Raw genomic sequence first — 19,944 nt, forward strand, 5'->3', positions numbered from 1 at the left:
TTCTGATTTAGGATCAAAGAAATCAAACCATGATTCCCAAGCACTGAGAACTCAGAACACTGTGTTATGGGAAACTATGGTGGCGAAGGTATAAATGTGAAGAAGATAAACTCTATACAGCTGAGACAGAAGCTAACACAGTTGGGATGATGGGTGTGACGAAATGGGAATGTTCTTAATGTTTTCTCTGAAGACTGTGTGTGCCTCAGTTTCCCCTATGCATTTCTTAGGTATCTAGGTGGTAGGATAAGGGGGTGTGACTGTTGCAGAGCCCTAGAGGGCCAGTGTGAAGGTGTCTGCGCAGAGAATGGCCGACACCCTGTCTCCTGGCGATTGATGGCCTGGGCCCCTCCCCTACAAGGTGCCAACTGAAGGTGTTGGAGAGCAACGAGATCAGGTGACCTCCTGGCCCGGGAAAGAGACAAAGGCCAGAGGAGGGGCTAGAGAGTTTCAGTTTACAGCTGGCTGGGGAAATGGAGAGAGGCCCAGAACAGGGGTCTGGGTTCCCTACCCCCCCAAGATGCACCTGACTGAGGGATCCTTTTCTCTTTACCTACAAGCTCTGTTTTAGACCAGGTTCCTGTCATCTAATAAACCTTCTGTTGTCCCGGCTGGCTGAGAGTCACGTCTGACTGTGGAGTTGGGGGGCAGGGCCCTCTGGCTCCCCAGGACGCCGCCTGGGTGGACTCGCTGCAGGAAGCGCATGGTGTGGAAGGGGATGCTGAGTGGTCCGAGGTCAGACCCAGGAAGGTGGAAGCTGTGTAAGCATCTTGCCCTGGAGACAGTCTGCTCAGAGAAAAAAGAAAAGGAGTACTTGTGGCACCTTAGAGACTAACAAATTTATTAGAGCATAAGCTTTCGTGAGCTACAGTTCACTTCATCAGATGCATCCGATGAAGTGAGCTGTAGCTCACGAAAGCTTATGCTCTAATAAATTTGTTAGTCTCTAAGGTGCCACAAGTACTCCTTTTCTTTTTGCGAATACAGACTAACACGGCTGCTACTCTGAAACCTGCTCAGAGAGAGGAGGCTCCCCGAGGGTCCTGACTGGCTTTGTAGGGAGCAGTTCCAGAGCATCGCCCTGGGGACTCCATGACAATCCTTCTGACACACCCCATTGTCTTTGGGTGTCACAGAATTTGCTACAATTAAATATATTTTAAAGTGAGAAAATGGTACAAAAAATAACCGATGTTCAGTTCAACACACGGCAATGTGAGAACAAATGAGAATGAGGGAATTTGTGCCCAAAGGGGAAGTTGGTGACTCTAACAATCACTTTGCTATGGGAGAATGGTAGAAATGTGATGCTCCAGGATTGTTTAGACAAGGAAAACTGATGGAGCATAGGTGAAGTTATGAATAAACATGCTAGACAACTCCAACTACTCTACATAAGCCATGTCTTCACTGCAAGATAGTTGTGGTTTTACATCAAGCTAGCTAACGACACAGAAAATCCTAGGGGGGATGAGGCCCAGCTAATTTTACTTTGATGGAGCTAGTTGGGGTCACTCCTGTCCCCCTGCACCTGAACCTCATGGACATTCCTGGTAGGAGGGACTAGGGTGACCAGACAGCAAGTGTAAAAAATCAGGATGGGGGTGGGAGGTAATAGGAGCCTATATAAGAAAAAGACCCAAAAATTGGGACTGTCCCTATAACATCAGGACATCTGGTCACCCTACACGATTCACCCTAAAGAATGGTGTGCAAGCAACCCACCTGAGAGAGACCATGTGACACAAATAGTTCAACGAGCTTTTAAGAGGGAACTAGCCAAAAATAAATAAAACTTTGTCAGCCCCAGAGAAGGTTTTTGTGGTGTTTCTTTCCCTTGAAAAGTCTCTGATGATACGTTAGGGCTGAGTTCTGATACAATCTTTCCCCACATTTAGAGCTTCTAGAGTGTCTCTATGAGCTATGGAGCCTCTGATGTGTAATAAGGTTTGAGCTCCAAGTAAAGTTTTTCCCACACTCTCTGCATTCATAAGGTCTGGCTCCCGTGTGGATTCTCTGATGGCTCCGAAGTGATGAGCTGTCAATGAATTTTTTCCCACACTCGGAGCACGCATAGGGTCTTTCTCCTGTGTGGATTCGCTGATGTGAAATAAGGGATGAGCTCTGAGTGAAGCTTTTCCCGCACTCACTGCATTCATGGGGTCTTTCTCCCGTGTGGATTTTCTGATGTTTCCTAAGTGCTGAGCTGTAAGTGAAGTTTTTCCCACAGTCAGAACATCCATAGGGTCTCTCTCCTGTGTGGATTCTCTGATGCTTTATAAGGTCTGGGCTGTTGGTAAAGTTCTTCTTGCACTCACCGCATTCATAGGGTCTCTCTCCTGTGTGGATTCTCAGATGTGCAATGAGCTTTGAGCTGCTAATGAAGGTTTTCTGGCACTCACAGCATTCATGGGGTTTTTCTCCTGTGTGGATTCTCCGATGTGCCATAAGTGCTGAGCTGTTAGTGAAGTTTTTCCCACACTCACAGCATTCATAGGGTCTGTCCCCTGTGTGGATTCGTTGATGTGTAGTCAGGGAAAATCTCTGAGTGAAGCTTGTCCCACACTCACAGCATTTGTAGGGTCTTTCTCCTGTATGGATTCTCTGGTGCGTAATGAGGTTTGAGTGCCGAGTGAAGCTTTCTCCACACTCACGGCATTCATAGGGTCTCTCTCCTGTGTGGATTCTATGATGTCTAATAAAGGCTGACCTCCGAGTGAAGCTTTTCCCGCACTCACAGCATTCGTAGGGTCTTTCTCCCGTGTGGATTCTCTGATGTAATATAAGGGCAGAGCGGCTACTGAATTTTTTCCCACACTCAGCGCATGTCTTGTTTCTCTCTCCTGCCTGCATTTTCTGCCGGGCTGCAGTTTCTTTGAGGTGTGTGTGCGGTCCACAACTGTTAATGGGTTTATTCGTTTTCTCACTTGGTTTGTTTCTCTGTCTCCTCTCCAGCCTGTGCTGACTCTCACAACTTTTCCTCTGCTCATGACTCCTGGAAACATCCTCTGGAGATATTTTCAGTAATACCCCATGTGGTTTCACTTGCTCAGCATCTTTCTGCTGAGGTTTCTGCTCCTCATTCTCACTCAGCAACACACCTCCTGTTGGCAGAAACAGGAGTGGAGAAGGGGAGATGAACCCATGTTGGACACTGGCTGCAGTGAAGGGGTAATGGCAGAAGCTCCTCGTGTCCTGGGAATCCCTAAACCCTAGGGCTTCAATGACACCACTCACATGCTTTAAATTAAACTAGGGCTGTCAATTAATTGCAGTTCACTCACGCGATTAACTCAAAAAACCTAATCGTGATTAAAAAAATTAACGGCAATTAGTTACACTGTTAAACAACAGAATATCAGCTGATATGTATTGAACATTTTTGGATGCTTTTCTACATTTTCAAATATGTTGGTTTCAATTACAATACAGAATACAAAGTGTACACATGTCCTCTGGAATGGTGTTTGAAGCATGAAGGGAACATATGAATCTTTAGCGCATCTGGCACATAAATATCTTGTGATGCTGCCTACAACAGTGCCATGCGAACACCTGTTCTCACTTTCAGATGACACTGTAAACAAGAAGTGGGCAGCATTATCTCCTGTAAAAGTAAACAAACTTATTTGTCTGAGCGACTGGCAGAAGTAGGACTGAGTGGACTTGCAGGCTCTAAAATTTTACATTGTTTTATTTTTGAATGCAGTTCTTTTGATACATAATTCTACATTTGTAAGTTCAACTTTCATGATAAAGAGATTGCACTACAGTACTTGTATGAGGTGAATTGAAAAATACTACTTTTGGTTTTTTACAGTGCAAATACTTGTAATAAAAAATAAATAAAAAGCGAGCACTGTACACTTTGTATTCTGTGTTGTAATTGAAATAAATATATTTGAAAATATAGAAAACACCCAAAATATTTAAATAAATGGTATTCTATTATTGTTTAACAGTGTGATTAATCACATGATTAATCATGATTAATTTTTTTAATCTCACAATTAATTGCGATTAAATTTTTTAATCACTTGACAGCCCTAAATTAAACACATACTTTGATTGATTCAGATTGGTAGGCTTGAGAGGATGAGATTTTTATTGGTAAATATCAATTTCACCGTAAACACAGAAACAAACAAAAAATATTTCCATCAATAATCAGAATTTCAGACGGGCAAACTACGAAAAAGGCTACTTAGAACGTAGAGTTTGCTTTAAGAGTTCTTACTTTGTATATTTTGACATGTGATATTAACGGTTTGTTTTAACAGTTATAAAGTTTTAACTGGTTTCAGAGTAGCAGCAGTGTTAGTCTGTATTCGCAAAAAGAAAAGGAGTACTTGTGGCACCTTAGAGACTAACAAATTTATTAGAGCATAAGCTTTCGTGAGCTACAGCTGACTTCATCGGATGCACCTGAAACTTTAGCACATTTGTTAAGGGTGCTTCTGGGCTTCTTATCTCTTTATTTAAATTTCCTGCAGCAACAAAAAAAATAAAAATTGCCCCTCACAAGAGCATGAGTATGTTGCTCATTCTGGGCTTCTTTTGGGTCCAGAAGAAACCATCAGCACTTGGTTTCTTCTGGACCCAAAGGAAGCCCAGAATGAGAAACATACTCACGCTCTTGTGAGGGGCAATTTTTATTTTTTTTGTTGCTGCAGGAAGTTTAAATAAAGAGATAAGAAGCCCAGAAACACCCTTAACAAATGTGCTAAAGTTTCAGGTGCATCCGATGAAGTCAGCTGTAGCTCACGAAAGCTTATGCTCTAAAAAATTGGTTAGTCTCTAAGGTGCCACAGGTACTCCTTTTCTTTTTGAAAGTTTTAACTGTTCGAGTCTCAACAACTATGGCCGTTCAATAATTATTGTCTGATACCGCCCCCCGCCAGCATTTCCTGCAATTGAAAATTTAAATGGCTGAAAATTGAAAGCACGCTTAAAACCTGTAATTTCCCACAATTCTGAACACTGAAATCAATAAAAATGGGGGGAATCTAAAAAATACGTTGAAAGCATAAAATAAAATTTGAATTCTGCCAAGCCTACAAGCTGGTGACCTAAAGGTTAAGTGCCCTTACTCAATTTCTCTTCGTCTCAGCTGTCTAGCCCTGTACCATAAAAGGTTTTCCTCCTTTCCCCCCCCCGCTGCTGGTGATGGCTCATCTTAAGTGATCACTCTCCTTACAGTGTGTATGATAAAATCCATTGTTTCATGTTCTCTGTGTGTGTATATAAATCTTCCCTCTGTATTTTCCACCAAATGCATCCGATGAAGTGAGCTGTAGCTCACGAAAGTTTATGCTCTAATAAATTTGTTAGTCTCTAAGGTGCCACAAGTACTCCTTTTCTTTTTGCAAATACAGACTAACACGGCTGCTACTCTGAAATTTTAATACATTGTAATATGTGTTTTGTTCATCACATTAGAGACCAGACCCCACAGCTTACACGTATAAGGGAAGTGTGTGATTGTGACCAAAGAGACTCTCAATGCCATTTAGAATATCCTAAATCTGGTATGTACGTTCTGGTTCAACAGAGAACTGATGCAAGGTTGTAATGGGTGGACTAGGCCCAACAGCCCCCCGCTGGAAGCCTAAGGGTTCTACCACACCCATCCCAGGAAAGGAGCAGTGGAGAGGTCCTCCAATTGGCCTAGAGTGGTTGCAAGGAAGCCCAGAGGGGCTGCTGGAACAGCCAATCAGGGGCCAGGAGGGCCATATAAAAGGAGCTGCAGAATAGAGCAGCAGTTAGTTGCTGCTTGGAGCTGGAGAAGAAAGGATTGTGTGCCTGGGTGGAAGAGCAGCAGGATGACAGACAGGTAAATCTGCTTGCGGGGACCAGGGGAGCGAGAGGTGTTCCTGGCTGGCTGCTAGAACTAAGCCAAAAACAGTTCGCTAGCAGGGAGCGGGGGAGCAATGAAGCGCTATCATAGGCTAGTTTAATTAGCATCTAAATTTTAGGGTCACAGACCAGGGGAGTGAGAGTCTCCTGGCTGGCTGCTGGGAGTGAGTAGGGACTGAGCCTGGGGAAGGCCACAGGAAGATAATGTCTCCAGGGAGGAAGGTCTGGGGATACAGCCCCATACCAGGGCTGGACTGGTTTAAAGAATGCAGACAAGCCGAACCAGCGGGGGCGCTTGCGAGAGGTGGGTGCCGATCCCATTACAGAGCTCCTAAATGAAGCCGGGGTAATAAAAGCGGCCACACTGGATCAGAGAAAAATGGTCCATCTAGCCCAGTGTCCTGTCTTCCGACAGTGGCCAATGCCAGGTGCCCAGAGGCAATGACCAGAACAGGGAATCATCAAGTGATCCATCCCCTGTCGCCCATTGCCGGCTTCTGGCCGTCAGAGGCTAGGGACACCCAGGGCATTGGGTTGCATCCCTGCCCATCCTGGCTAATAACCATTGGTGGACCTATCCGCCATGAACTTATCTAGTTCTTTTTTGAACCCTGTTATGGTCTTGGCCTTCACAACATCCTCTGGCAAAGAGTTCCACAGGTTGACTGTGTGTTGTTTGTTTTAAACCTGATACCTATTAATTTCATTGGCTAACCCCTAGTTCTTGTGTCATGTGAAGGATTAAACAACATTTCTGTATTCACTTTCTACACTCCAGTCATGATTTTATAGACCTCTACAATATTCTTGCTTAGTCGTCTCTTTTCGAAGCTGAAAATTCCCAGTCTTTATAATCTCTCCTCATACAGAAGCCGTTCCATACTACTAATAATTTTTGTTGCCCTACTGTGCATCTCTTCCAATTCAAATGTATTTTTTTTGAGATGAGGGTAACAAGAACTGCACGCAGTATTCAAGATGTAGGCCTACCATGGATTTGTATAGAGGCAATATATTTTCTGTCCTATCATCTATCCCGTTCCTAATAAATCCCAACATTCTGTCAGCTTTTTTGGCTACTGCTGCACATTGACCAGATCTTTTCAGAGAACTATCCATAATGACTCCAAGACTTCCTTCTTGAGTTCATTTAAAAAGTTTCCATGCAGCTTGCAGGCATTTCACTTTTGAGATTGTACCTTTTAATTTTTGTTTAACTAATGTCCTCAGTTTTGTGTAGATCCCCTTTTGAAATGAAATGCTATGGTGGTGGGCTTCTTTGATATCACCAGGGATGTTAAATTTAATTCTATTATGGTCGCTATTACCAAGTGATTCAGCTATAGTCATCTCTTGGACCAGATCCTGTACTCCATTTAGGAGTAAATCAAGAATTGCCTCGCCTCTTTTGTGGGTTCAAGGATTAATTGCTCTAAGAAACAGTCATTCAGGTGTCCAGAAACTTTCTCTGGATCCTGTCCTGAAGTGACATGTTCCCAGACAATATGGATATAGTTGAAATCTCCCATTATTGTTGATTATTCATTTTTATGGCCTCTCTCATCTCCCTGAGAATTTCATGGTCACTATTCCCATCCTGGTCAACCAAAGAAGTGCTAGAGAGATGGAAATAAATAAGGGACTGAGTTTCCCCAAATCCTTTCCCACAGTTAGGAGGGGATCAATTCTGCCTGTAAATCCCATCCAATCACTCACAGGGAAGGGAGGTCAAGGAGGAAGCTACTGCCAGATGTCTCTCACAATGGGCAGGAAGTCATGAGCGACATCTGCCCTGAGGATACAAACCTGCTGGGGACAATCCTGAACTCTGAGAACTCACAAGGTCTCTGTCAGGAATCCCAGCTGTGTCCTTCAGACGCCGACAGCTTTTGAATTGATTTAATGATTCCTCACCTGTGCTGGCACCGCTCAGGATCTCTCTTTCCTCTGAATCATGGAGATCTGGGACCCATGGCTCTTTGTCTTGTTCCAGATGGGAGATCACATCAGGTGTGACAACTGGAAACTCTTCACAGGGAAAGGAAATCCAGTGGGTTCATGGGAGATTTCTCACACAAACAATTCTACTATTTTTAACCCCAACCCATTTTGAAACAGCAATAGGCTGGGGCTAGCTCCCCAGATACTCAAATAAGTAGGACACTCTGCTTAAAGAAGGATTGAACTAAGCCCATCTCTGCTGGGAAAACACACCACCTGACAATCCTCATCAAAGGGGGGCCTAAAACACAGACTGTAACTCCATGTCCTAGAAAGTGAAAATTGCAGCTGGCAAGGAAAAAACTATAGTCCAGGAGCAACAGACTCTAGGTCCTCTGGAAAAGGAGACTATGAAGAACAGGAATTGGGCCAGGTGACCTCAGGAGGGACTGACTCCAAGAAGCCTGCAGGGAAGAGAGATTGTGGATGCTGCAGATAGGGAGGCAAAAATATGATTTTTCTGAATCCCCAGGCTCACTCCCATCCCCAAGAAAGTCCACTTTTTGCCAGGGAAGGAGTCATCTTGTGGCTGGGAGGAAGGTGAGGAGGAGAAATCGTGGCTGGGGCCACGGTAGGCAGGGTGACGGTGGTGGTGGGGCACTCGGCAAGGGAGAGAGAGCAGTGAAAATGAGAATATTTGAAAAAAATTACAAAAAATAAAGAGCAAGTAGACAGTCCTAAGAGCGGAAACATGGAGTGCAGCCCCTAAATCAGCGACGGCTGTGTGGGGAGACTGTGATAATGGGGTGGGATCCAGGCAGCTCCAGATCCCCCAAATCTCCCCGCTGCTTCCTGCCAATGAACCTCCCCGCTTTCTCACTGTGACGGAGATGGAGCTGCTGTGTAACACTGAATCCTTTATGTTGACCTGGCCATTGGGATGTTTACTGTATGAATACATTGGGTACGTTTAATAGGGGGCTATAAGGAAAACAAGCAGGAAGGGAAGAGGAATAGCTCAAAATGAGCCACGCTTTGGCAAACATTTAAAAATGGTTGAGACAATGCCCGGACTGTCAGCATTTAATATTCTCTCCCCTAGCTCCAGCTAACACACAGGTGAGCAGGGCCAAAGTCTGGGCCAAACTGGAGCGGCGTAAAGACAAACCCCATCTCAAGAGGAGGATGGCTGCTCAGGTGATTGGTAAGGGGAGAGAGACAGACATCCGGGGGGCCCAATGGGGTGTCTGAAGAAGTTAGGTCTGCTCTCAGGGACGCACAGGGTCTGGTGTATGTCCCAGCCTGTAACCAGTCCCCTAGGAGTGACCCCTTTAACAGGCCATGTGCTGGAGATCCACAAATTTCCACTGGGGCAGGCCTCTGGCAGTTAAGTCTGTGAAATGGGAGCCTTTGTACACCAGCTAACCCTGTTTTGCCTCATGGCTTCCTGCAGTGACTCCAGCCTGCCCGCACTCCTGCTGGAGACCTGGACTGGACCCCTTCAGGGTGCAATGCTTTCCTTGAGTATTTGGGGTGACACCAGGCAGCCTTTCAAAACAGAGCAGGGTTTACACTTCAACTGGAGCGCCGCATCGGGCAGCCTTGCGTAGTTTAGCGCAGAGCAGCAAAAGTTATGGCAGGGTCCGTCCTGGCCGGGCCCATGCAAGCAGCCAGCCAGGCTGGGTCGGAACCCCGTTCAGTCTGTCTCTGTCAGTCCCCGGAGACAGCCGTGTGCCCATCCAAGGGGCAGCCCTTATTCCAGCCACCCTCCCTCGACTGCCACCAACAACCGCCCACCTGGGCCTCGCCCCGCCCCCTCCACCACCACGTGCAATTCACACAGGGGACCGGGAAGCACAAACAGTGAAATGTGCATTTTCAATGGAAGTTTGACTAGAAACTCGTATTCTTGCTACGATGCTTTGGGGTGTTAAAAAAAAAAAAAATTAAAACCTGATATTCGGCACTAGTGAGGCCACACCTGGAGTATTGCGTCCAGTTTTGGGGCCCCCACTACAGAAGGGATGTGGACAAATTGGAGAGAGTCCAGTGAAGGGCAACGAAAATGATTAGGGGGATGGGGCACATGACTTGCAAAGAGAGGCTGAGGGAACTGGGTTTATTTAATCTCCAGAAGAGAAGAATGAGGGAGGATTTGATAGCTGCTTTCAGCTACCTGAAAGGGGGTTCCAAAGAGGATGGACTTAGACTGTTCTCAGTGGTGGCAGATGACAGAACAAGGAGCAATGGTCTAGAGTTGCAGTGGGGGAGATTTAGGTTGGATATTAGGAAAAACTTTTTCACTAGGAGGGTGGTGAAGCACTGGAACGGAGGTGGTGGAATCTCCTTCCTTAGAGGTTTTTAAGTCCCGGCTTGACAAAGCCCTGGCTGGGATGATTTAGTTGGGAATTGGTCCTGCTTTGAGCAGGGGATTGAACTAGATACTTCCTGAGGTCTCTTCCAACCCTAATCTTTTATGATTGCCTTCTCTGTCAGTACACTGCTCAATCATTTGTCTGAAATATGGCTGTGTTAGGGTGCAGTCCAACAATAGAAACGACTGATTTCTGTCTAGTTCCTCATGAGTCCCCAGGATCTTGTATATTTGCAAGTAGTCATAAAAGCCTGTATCTGAAACCATGGGAAGGCCATACAGCAGTGGCTCTCACCATTTCCAGATTACCGTACCCCTTTCAGGAGTCTGATTTGTCTTGCGTACCCCCAAGTTTCAACTCACTTAAAAACGACTTGCTTACAAAATCAGAAGTAAAAATAGACAAGTATCCCAACGACACTATTACCGAAAAATGGCTGACTTTTTCATTTTTGCCATACAACTGTAAAATAAATCAATTGGAATATAAATATTGTACTCACATTTCAGGGTATAGGATGCAGAGCAGTATAAATAAATCATTATCTGTACGAAATCTTAGTTTCTACCAATTTCTGTTTTTTATGTCGCCTCTTGTAAAATTAGGCAAATATCTAGATGAGTTGATGTACCCCTTGGAAGGTCTCTGACTACCCCTAGGAGTACACGTACCCCTGGTTGAGAACCACTGCCGTAAGGCATGCGGATGCTAACACACATCCTGCTTATTCCTGCACAAAATTTTGCCCCAATCCCAGGTACTGCAAACGTTTCCAGTATCAGGAACTGAAGATAGGTAGCCACATTTCCGGGAAGGGTATATTTTTCTACAGCATCCTCAGTAGCTGATCAGCCCATTTCCCTTATAGATGTGCTGTTTGGCCCCCCTAAATTTGAATACTTTGGTGGCGTACACGGCTGGCTGGTCACCGAAGGCATGAGATGAAATCTCTCTTTGCCATTCAGGAGCCACAAGAATTGTTGTGTCCTCCAAAACGTGGAAGGCTTGAAAGGACAGAAGGCCTATGGAGTAGGTCATGGCCTTCCCCCAGAACCCACCAAGCAAAATCGTGATTTTTCACATTACCATTCTCTGTGCACCCTTTTCACCATGACTTACCCAGTTGTGTCCATGGATCTTTTGGGACCTGAAGCATTCTTCTCACAAAATAGTGAAGTTCAGTTTTGCAAAATACCCAATTTTTCTTTGAGATTCCAAAAGGCCTCTTTTTCTGAGCTTGTCCACTGAGCAGTTTTTGCATCACTGAGACAACAACGTCCTGTTTTATGTCTGCTTGCAGGTATCTCTAGACCTGTATTGGCAGTTTGTTGTACTTCAGCAGCTCGGGAACACTCCAGCAGAAGCTTGGGTCTCAGTACCGTGACAGACCAGTCCAAGAGGAAACGTTTCCACAATGAACTGATGGTTGGCATCCTGGAGAGGGCCAACAACCATGTGTAAGATCAAAGAGAAGGATTCAGGGCAAATGGAAAGGCATGGGCAGGCTGGGATGTGCTTGGTTGGACTCGGATCTGCAAAAAGCCTGGACTCAAATTCTTAACCTAGGGTCACCACTGAGTGTAGATGCTCCAGCCTGGGGTTTGAAATCCAGGATTGGAAGATTCGAGACGCACATGGCCTGGGATTACATGGCTCTGTTAAGGCTCCACTAAAAGACCGAGTGTTTCCAGCAGTCTCCTCTCAAACTAATTGAGCGGCTCAAGAGGACATATCGTGGCCCCTGCACCAGAAATTCACCGTGCATCTGAGCGTGAGCCCTCCCACTGATGGCTTTCTGACAATGTGTGTGACATGTTTTTCTTGCATTCTGCAGGAATTCCTCTTGGGAATTTTGCTCACTCATACTGGGCTACGAGCAATTTTTTTTTTTCAAGTGCTCTAATGTCCACATGCAGATTCTGGCCTGGTCTCTCTTTAAAATTTTGCAGCATGCCTCCTTCAGTCAGCACATGTCTGATGGTTGTGGGTGTGAAGAATCACACCCTTAACCAATAGAGTTATAATAGCAAAATCTCTAGTGTAGACACAGTTAATTAACTTCTTTAACACAGACTTAAGGTTGCCCCGTGATGCTGTGTGCCCTTCCAGAATGTGGACGGTGACTAAACTTAAAGCTCTGAATACCAGGAAATGACGAGTAAAAGTACATCCCACCCGTGCAAGGCAACCTTAACTCTACCCCTGCCTCCTAACCCTGGAGATACCATTAGCCACTGGCTATAGTGCAATAAGGGTGGTGCAAACATTAATAAACTCCCAAGGAAATGGGGGATTTTTCTTCTCTTGGAGTCTTCAAGTCAAGACTGGATTGTCTTTCTGGAAGCTGATTTTGTCCAATACAAGGTATTCAGCTCAACACAACAGTAACTGGATGATATTCTATGGTCTGTGATATAGGAGGTCAGAGTAGACAACCTGATAGTCCCTTCGGGTCATAAAATCCATGAATTTATAATAGAATCATAGATTATGGCTGGAAGAGACCTCAGGGGGTCATCTAGTCCAACCCCCTGCTCAAAGCAGGACCAACCCCAACTAAATCATCCCAGCCAGAACTTTGTCAAGCTGGGCCTTAAAAACCTCTAAGGATGGAGATTCCACCACCTCCCTAGGGAACCCATTCCAGTGTTTTCAAATATCCAACCTACTGCAATCCCACTGCAACTTGAGACCATTGCTCCTTGTTCTGTCATCTGCCACCACTGAAAACAGCCGACCTCCATCCTCTTTGGAACCCCCTTTCAGGTAGTTGAAAGCAGCTACCAAATCCCTCCTCACTCTTCTCTTCCGCAGACTAAATAACCCCAGTTCCCTCAGCCTCTCCTCGTAAGTCATGTGCCCCAGCCCTCTAATAATTTTCGTTGCCCTTCCTTGGACTCTCTCCAATTTGTCCACATCCCTTCTGTAGATGAGGAAGGACTAACAACATGCCATTGTTTGTGTTGTGTTTCACAGACTGGAATACCAGCATTTCTCTGCATGCCCTCCAGCTGTGTGCACTGGGTCAGCTGTAGCTGTAATCGGACGGTGGAGGGATTAGTTGGAGCAGCTTGGCAGAGCTGTGACTGTGATATGCAGAGAGTTGCAGGTGAATCTTGAAGAACCAAGTCTGCCTCACTTCAGTGCTCAGTGTTGTAGGCTGTGTCAGTGACAGCGCACCAGGGTGCGTTCTAGCCATGGGGATTGTCAGCACTCCGGTAACGAACCTGTCAGTTTGCAGGGCTCAGTGAGGGGTAAGTGAAGGCGATGATGCAGAAGGAATCTCAGGGAGAGGGTAAAGGTGTGGTAACGTTTGTACATCTGAGCTGGTTTGTGTGGAGAAGCTCAGTGTTTGAGGGCTGGCCAGGTGTAGTCAGCTTCTGTTCTTTATGCCAGACCTGAACCCAAGTTTTGCCTTAGCAAAGAGAAGACCTTAGACTTTCTGCTGTGTTGCTCCTGTGCTCTGTTCTCGCAGTGTTTAGCAGGGCAGGGCACAGTGCTGGGGTGTGTGTGTGTGTGTGTGTGTGTGTGTGTGTGTGTGTGTGTGTCACTGGCATGTCAGGGTGTTGCTGAGCCAGGGCAGTGTAAAGGTTACATTGCAGAGGAGACGTGAACCTTAACTCTGCATTTCCCCTTCTAGTAACTGTGGAGACAGGAATCCTTACCCAGCGAGGTCACATTCTCATAGGTCTCCTGCATGACATCTCTGTAGAGGGCTCTCTGAGCGGGGTCCAGCAGAGCCCACTCTTCCCTGGTGAAATACACAGCCACCTCCTCAAAGGTCACTGGCCCCTGAAAGAGCAAGAGCCCCCCACTCAGTACCTGCTACCCCAGACACAACCCCACTCTTCATGATGCAGCAAGGCCAGTTAATGAGAAGCTCTGGGAGGCCCAGAGTCTCACCCTGTTCAGAGCAGCCAGGAAGCATCAGGGTGAGGGGAGAAAGACCCTCACCCCTCCCAGCAGAGAGAGGGGGCAGGGATCTTCACTTTCATCACACACCTCCTAGTCAGAGGCTGATACAGGAGCTGGAGTCCCCAGCAAGGTCCAGGGAGAGCCCCTCCTTGTAGAAATCCCAACACCCTCCTCATGGCTAGCAGCTGGAGGGGAGGGGATGGGACATCTTCCCTAAGCCTCACTAGTGGGTGCCCCCTTCATAGCAACCTCTGCTTAGTGGGTTCACGCTCCAGAACTGGGAGTCTGGGAAGTTTTCCCAGCGCAGGCGGGTTTGTTCCCTGCCCCACAAATAGGGGAATTTCCACATGCAATGATGTATTGCTAGAATCCAGGCCCCAGATGCAGCCAGTTCATCACACCCTCCCCATTCACCACCCTGTCTACTGCCTGCACCCTCCCACCCTCGGATCGTCACTCCCACTTCCTGTGTATTCACCGTCCCTCTGGCTCCTGGGGGAACACCCCCAGCATTTCCTCAGCATCCCTACCTGAGCCAGCTCTGCCACATCCATTTCCCTTCCCCAGGCAGGCTGGGAGAATCTGGAGGGAGCCGGGGATGTTATTCTGCAGCCTGCCAGGGGGAGAAGGGTTATTGGGCGGGAGGGAGGGGGTGGATTTCAGAACAGACTTTACTTTAGGTCATTTCACATCACGTGTCTCACTGGTGCTTTCTCTGCAGAGACGTTCTAGACTCTCATGCTGGGAAAATGCAGACCCCTCCCTTCCCACCAGGACTAAACCCACTGAGACCCTTTAAACCTGCCATGGTTCCCCAGTACGGCACATTCCCCCAGCAGAGGGGGAACTACGCACAGCTAGGGACCAGGCAAAACCTGTCCAGTGCTGAGACAGGAATTGGATCTGAGCAGGTTTGGGAGCCTGTGACCTCCCTCCCCGCTTATTCCGCCTCAGTTTCTCTCTCCCCTCCTGGCTCAGAGATTTGGTTATTGTCTGTTCCTGGAGGCCTTCCCTATCCTGAAATGCCATTGTGGATCCACACGCTCTGCCTCATCCCCGTCTCTGCTAACCACTGAAGGGTTGGTCCGTATCTGCTCTAGCTGCTCCGTTCAGAGTTGGTCCATATGCAATGCTCTCTTTCCATTCATAGCCACTTGGGAGACAAAACTGTGTAGTGTTTCTCAGGTGATGGGTTGCAACACCAAGGGGTCCAGGACAGGCAATCAGATGGGCCGGGAGATATTGAAAGATTTAGAATCATAGAAGATCAGGGTTGGAAGGGACCTCAGGAGGTATCTAGTCCAACCCCCTGCTCAAAGCAGGACCAACCCCAACTAAATCATCCCAGCCAGGGCTTTGTCAAGCCTGACCTTAAAAACTTCCAAGGAAGGAGATTCCACCACCTCCCTCAGTAACCGTTCCAGTGCTTCACCACCCTCCTAGTGAAATAGTGTTTTGCTAATATCCAACCTAGACCTCCCACACTGCAACTTGAGACCATTACTCCTTCTTCTGTCATCTGCCACCACTGAGAACAGCCGAGCCCCATCCTCTTTGGAACTTCCCTTCTGGTAGTTGAAAGCAGCTATCAAATCTCCCCTCACTCTCTTCTCTTCTGCAAACTAAACAATCCCAGTTCCCTCAGCCCTTCCTCCGAAGCCATGTGCCCCAGCCCCATAATGATTTTTGGTGCCCTCCACTGGACTCTCTCCAATTTCTCCACATCCCTTCTGTAGTGGGGGGGGGATCAAAACTGGACACAGTACTCCAGATGTGGCCTCACCAATGTCGAATAGAGGGGAATAATCATGTCCCTCGATCTGCTGGCAATGCTTCTACTAATACAGCTCAATATGCTCTTAGCCTTCTTGGCAACAAGGGCACACTGACTCATATCCAGCTTCTCATCCACTGTAATCCCCAGGTCCTTTTCTGCAGAACTGCTGCCTAGCCACTCGGTCCCCAGCCTGTAGCAATGCATGAGTTTCTTCCGTCCTAAGTGCAGGACTCTGCACTTTACTAGCTTTACTGGCCTCTTAAGCAAAGAAAATCTCATTTCCCCTGACTTCCTGCACTTTTAGCCCCCAAGAACAACTGTTCTCGGTCAGCCTTCTGAAATGCACCCATGCAAGTTATATAGGATCAGCCTTGATCCGTGTTTTATTCTTGTTTCGCATTCAGCATAAGGGGATTGCAAAAAGAAGCCCGGGGTCACCAATGTGAAAAGTGTGAGAAACACGAACACGTGCAACAGCAATAATGACCATTTGCAGCCGGTCTGTATGCGATATGTATGGCTTCAGCCAGCGTTACTTTTAAATGGGGTACAGCTGGGCTCCACCCAACCTCACTCCTGAGGCTTGGCTGCCCACTTTCCCTCACTCATTAAAGCTGTCAGACTTCTTGGTGTATGGCTATTTTGTTCCTGTCTCATCCTATTTCACACCACTCAGGTTGTTGTTCCTTTCCCCAAAGGGAAACACCCCCCTGAGATCCAGATTCACTCTGAATCCCCATCAGATGTCACAGCAGGAGTGAATCAGTCACGGGGCTCACCCGGCTTCACATTGTTCCACCATTTCCAGGTGCACATGGGGACTGGAGGCGGCGCCCCCCTGCCGCTAACATGGTTATTGGTCTGAAATCTCCCCCCGGCCCGTCAGAGACAGACACGTACCTGTGTCGCTCCCCAGCTCCCGTCGCAGCGTCTCTAGGGGAAGGAGAGGACGGGAGAGGTGAGGATTCAGGCCCCCGCATCCCTGGGGAGGTTCCCACTGGTTATGAATGGAACTGCTGTTAACTACGGGACGGTGACCCAGACCGAGGCCCATAACGCAGCCGCTGCAGACGGAGCCAGCCCCACAGGACGACTCCCATGGGGAAGGGCGACGCGCGGAGCTGGGGCTGTGAGATGGAGCCCGGGGTCAGTGACATCACTAGAGTCCCCGACTCCTCCCCAGGGCCAGGGTCGCTCTAACCAGAGGAGACGCCACCCCCAGACTCCAACTCACCTTTGAATCCCAGCAGCACCTGCTTCAGGACGGCACTTTTCAGAGAGAAATGGCTGAGTCTCTTCTCCAGCTCCGCAAACCCTGAATCTGGCTTCCGAAACGCCCCATCCTCCCTGCTGGGGAAAGGAGGAGGAGTGAGAAACGGGCCCGGATCCCCAATCCCTGAGCCCAGCAACCCCCAAACTCCAGCAAACCTGGATCTGAGCTTTGTAGTCTGGGATGGTTGCTGTTATGGTGAGTCACCTTCAGCCCTGTGCTATCCATGGGCCCAGAGAGATGGGACGTGGGGAAACATTGGGGCAAGGAACCAAGACAGTTTCATGGGCTTTCTCCAGGATGCTCTGGTTCTGTGGGGAGCAGATCCACCTCCCCCACTGGGATATTCCAGCAACAAGGGACAGCAGCACTGGGATTATGTGCAAAGGGAAGAGACAGACCAAAGAGGGGGTGCATCCCACATGCTCAGTGTGGACACAGAAAGGCCAGGTCTTCAGCAGGGAATGAACCTGGGGCCTTAAACACCCGGAGCCCTTCAGTAAAAGCTGTAACCCTGGGGTGTCCAACTCATCAGGCCAAGACGGCCATATTCCACTGTCTGTTGCGATCATCGGGCCAGGGTATCGATTTAGGACTCTCCACCCCACCTCCATTCACAGCAGGGCACCCACTGCTCTGTGGGACACCCAGGCACAAAGAACAAGGGGAGATGCTGCCCTTTGGATAGGAAATAAAATTTTAGTGATTATTTATTAAGTCTTTTACTATCATAATCAATATCACACTGTGGGAATATCGCCTCTTCCCCTACACCCCTGCTCTTGCTACCCTTTGTTTCCGTTCCTTTCCCACCCTCCTTTCTCTATTGATCTCTTGCTTCCTCGTGTCTCTCCTCTGCTCTCCCCCCCACCCCGTGGCAATCCCCTATTCCCACCCTGCAAAGGCTTCGCTCCTGTTCCACCTGCTCAGCTCATCGGCCAGGGACTATGGAAGTGTCGTGTGTCCGATGGGATTAACAGAGGACAGGGCCATTCACGCCTCCCTGAGCCGCTGTTTCAGGCCATTGGCCGACTCCGAAAGGGAGGGTTTCCCATTTGGGAGGATTTCTTTGTAACCAGGAGGGCTAGAAACTTACTTTTAAAACAATGCAAACGGAGACCCTGCGCCATGTGAATACGTGATGGGGCCACATAAATGCCTCAGGCAGGCCGGGTCTGGCCCCTGGCCCATATGTCTGACAGCCCAGGTGGGACCGTATCAGCTGTCAGAGAGTAACAGGCTCTTCCCCTTGCTGAGGCAGCTGCGAGGGGACACAGAATCACAGGCTCTAAGCCAGCGTGTCACGCTGCAGGGGCCGGGGGACGCCCTGTATTCAGTGCCGTTACCAGACCTAACACACCATGAGAGGGGTGAGACAGAGCCCAGCACCTACCTGCCCCCAGAGCTCCCAGCACCCTGGAGAGGGAGAGAAAGGAGAGGCCATCAGAGGGGGTGTCCCAGACTGGGAAGCCTCCTGCTCTACAGGGGAATCACCATGGGACCCTCTGATATTTAGGGGAATTTCAGACCTTCGGGTTCTGGTGCAGAGAGCAGCTGCCGTCTCCCCCCATCCCCACAAGCAGGGACAGTTGCTCTCAGCTGCCCCAGCAATCCCTGGCCGTGGGGGAAAAGTTTCTCCCCAGGCACTTTACAGGAAGAAAATTCTCTGCCTTGAGACTGAAAGTCCCACTAGGGCTGAGAGCCCCCCAAGCCCCCTGGCCCCAGTAACCCATTAACCTGGGGTGAGTGGGGCCTTAGGCATGGGGGAGGATTTCGCCCTCCAAGTGCAAATGCAGACAGACGTTGACAGGGCAGGAGTGAAGGTTTTGGGGTTGTAGCATCAGGGACCAAAGTTCCCTGCAAGCTGTATGGCCATGAATCAGCCTATTTAGCGCCGAGGGCACCCTGCCCCCTGGGAACGTGCCGTGGCCAGAGGCAGGGTGCCCCTCCCTCAGCCCCAACTCACCCTGTAGCCCGGCCCCGAGCAGAGCCGGAGCAGGCTGGCCGGAGCGGCCCTCCCCCAGCCCGGACCTGCTGGGACCAGGGGAGAGGGTGCCTATCCTGCAGCCCCAGAGCTCCCCTCTCCCTGCCGTAGTCCCGGAGCCCCTCCTGCACCCCTAACCCCTCATCCCTGGCCCCACCCCAGAGCCTGCACCCCCAGCCAGAGCCCTCACCCCCTGTACCCCAACCCAGTCCCAGCCCTGAGCCCCACATCCCCAGCCCCACCCCAGAGCCAACACCCCCAGCTGGAGCCCTCACCCCCTGCACCCCAACCCTAACCCAGCTCTGAGCCCCACATCCCCAGCCCCACCCCAGAGCCCGCACCCCAGCTGGAGCTATCACTCCCTGTACTCCAACCCTATCCCAGCCTTGAGCCCCACATCCCCGGCCCCACACCAGAGCCCGCACCCCCAGCCGGAGCCTTCACCCCCCTGCACCCCAACCCTCTGCCCCAGTCCTGAGCCCCCTCCCACAAGAACCCCTCGGCTCTACCCCCACCACGTGAGTTTTGTTATGTGCCCCAGTATGGACCTTATGTGTCACAGTCACCTCCATGTTGGGGCACATCACAAAATTCATTCTGCACATGGGTGGGAACAGCGAGAGGGAAGGCTGGTCCCCAATCCCTGGCCCTGCCGCAGACTCGCTCTGTGACCTGGGCAGGGCTCTGCCCTGTTTTCCCCCTTGTCCCATAGGGATAATGCCCCCGGCCCCGCTTTGTAAAGCGCTTTGGGGTCTGGGGCTGAGAGGCTCCTATAGAAACGCCGGGTAGGATCATTGCAAGGACAGCCTGACCTGCAGGGAGTGGC

The 19,944-nt window shown here is 49.0% G+C and overlaps 2 protein-coding genes across 2 annotated transcripts in view; both read right to left on the reverse strand.

Annotated features, from left to right (window-relative positions):
* Window positions 1-18,538, reverse strand: part of LOC119849388 (zinc finger protein OZF-like) — an 875,044-nt gene extending 856,506 nt beyond the window's left edge. The window contains exons 1-5 of the mRNA XM_043503847.1: window positions 18,528-18,538; window positions 17,099-17,214; window positions 16,765-16,797; window positions 14,618-14,700; window positions 13,944-13,964 (exon numbers count right to left, since the gene is read on the reverse strand). Coding sequence (XP_043359782.1) covers window positions 13,944-13,964; window positions 14,618-14,641 — 45 coding nt within the window. The 5' untranslated portion in view covers window positions 14,642-14,700; window positions 16,765-16,797; window positions 17,099-17,214; window positions 18,528-18,538. The remainder of the gene's footprint in view (window positions 1-13,943; window positions 13,965-14,617; window positions 14,701-16,764; window positions 16,798-17,098; window positions 17,215-18,527) is intronic.
* LOC119849406 (zinc finger protein 551-like) lies at window positions 1,842-17,325 on the reverse strand. The gene is made up of 4 exons (XM_038386490.2): window positions 17,099-17,325; window positions 16,765-16,797; window positions 7,771-7,884; window positions 1,842-3,104 (listed from the first exon to the last, which is right to left on the reverse strand). Exon 4 carries the CDS (start codon window positions 2,851-2,853, stop codon window positions 1,915-1,917), a length of 939 nt encoding a protein of 312 aa, XP_038242418.1. The 5' UTR covers window positions 2,854-3,104; window positions 7,771-7,884; window positions 16,765-16,797; window positions 17,099-17,325; the 3' UTR covers window positions 1,842-1,914.
* Window positions 18,539-19,944: the final 1,406 nt, after the last annotated feature.

The sequence above is a fragment of the Dermochelys coriacea genome, chromosome 28 (genome assembly GCF_009764565.3).
Source record: "Dermochelys coriacea isolate rDerCor1 chromosome 28, rDerCor1.pri.v4, whole genome shotgun sequence".
NCBI lineage: Eukaryota > Metazoa > Chordata > Testudines > Dermochelyidae > Dermochelys > Dermochelys coriacea.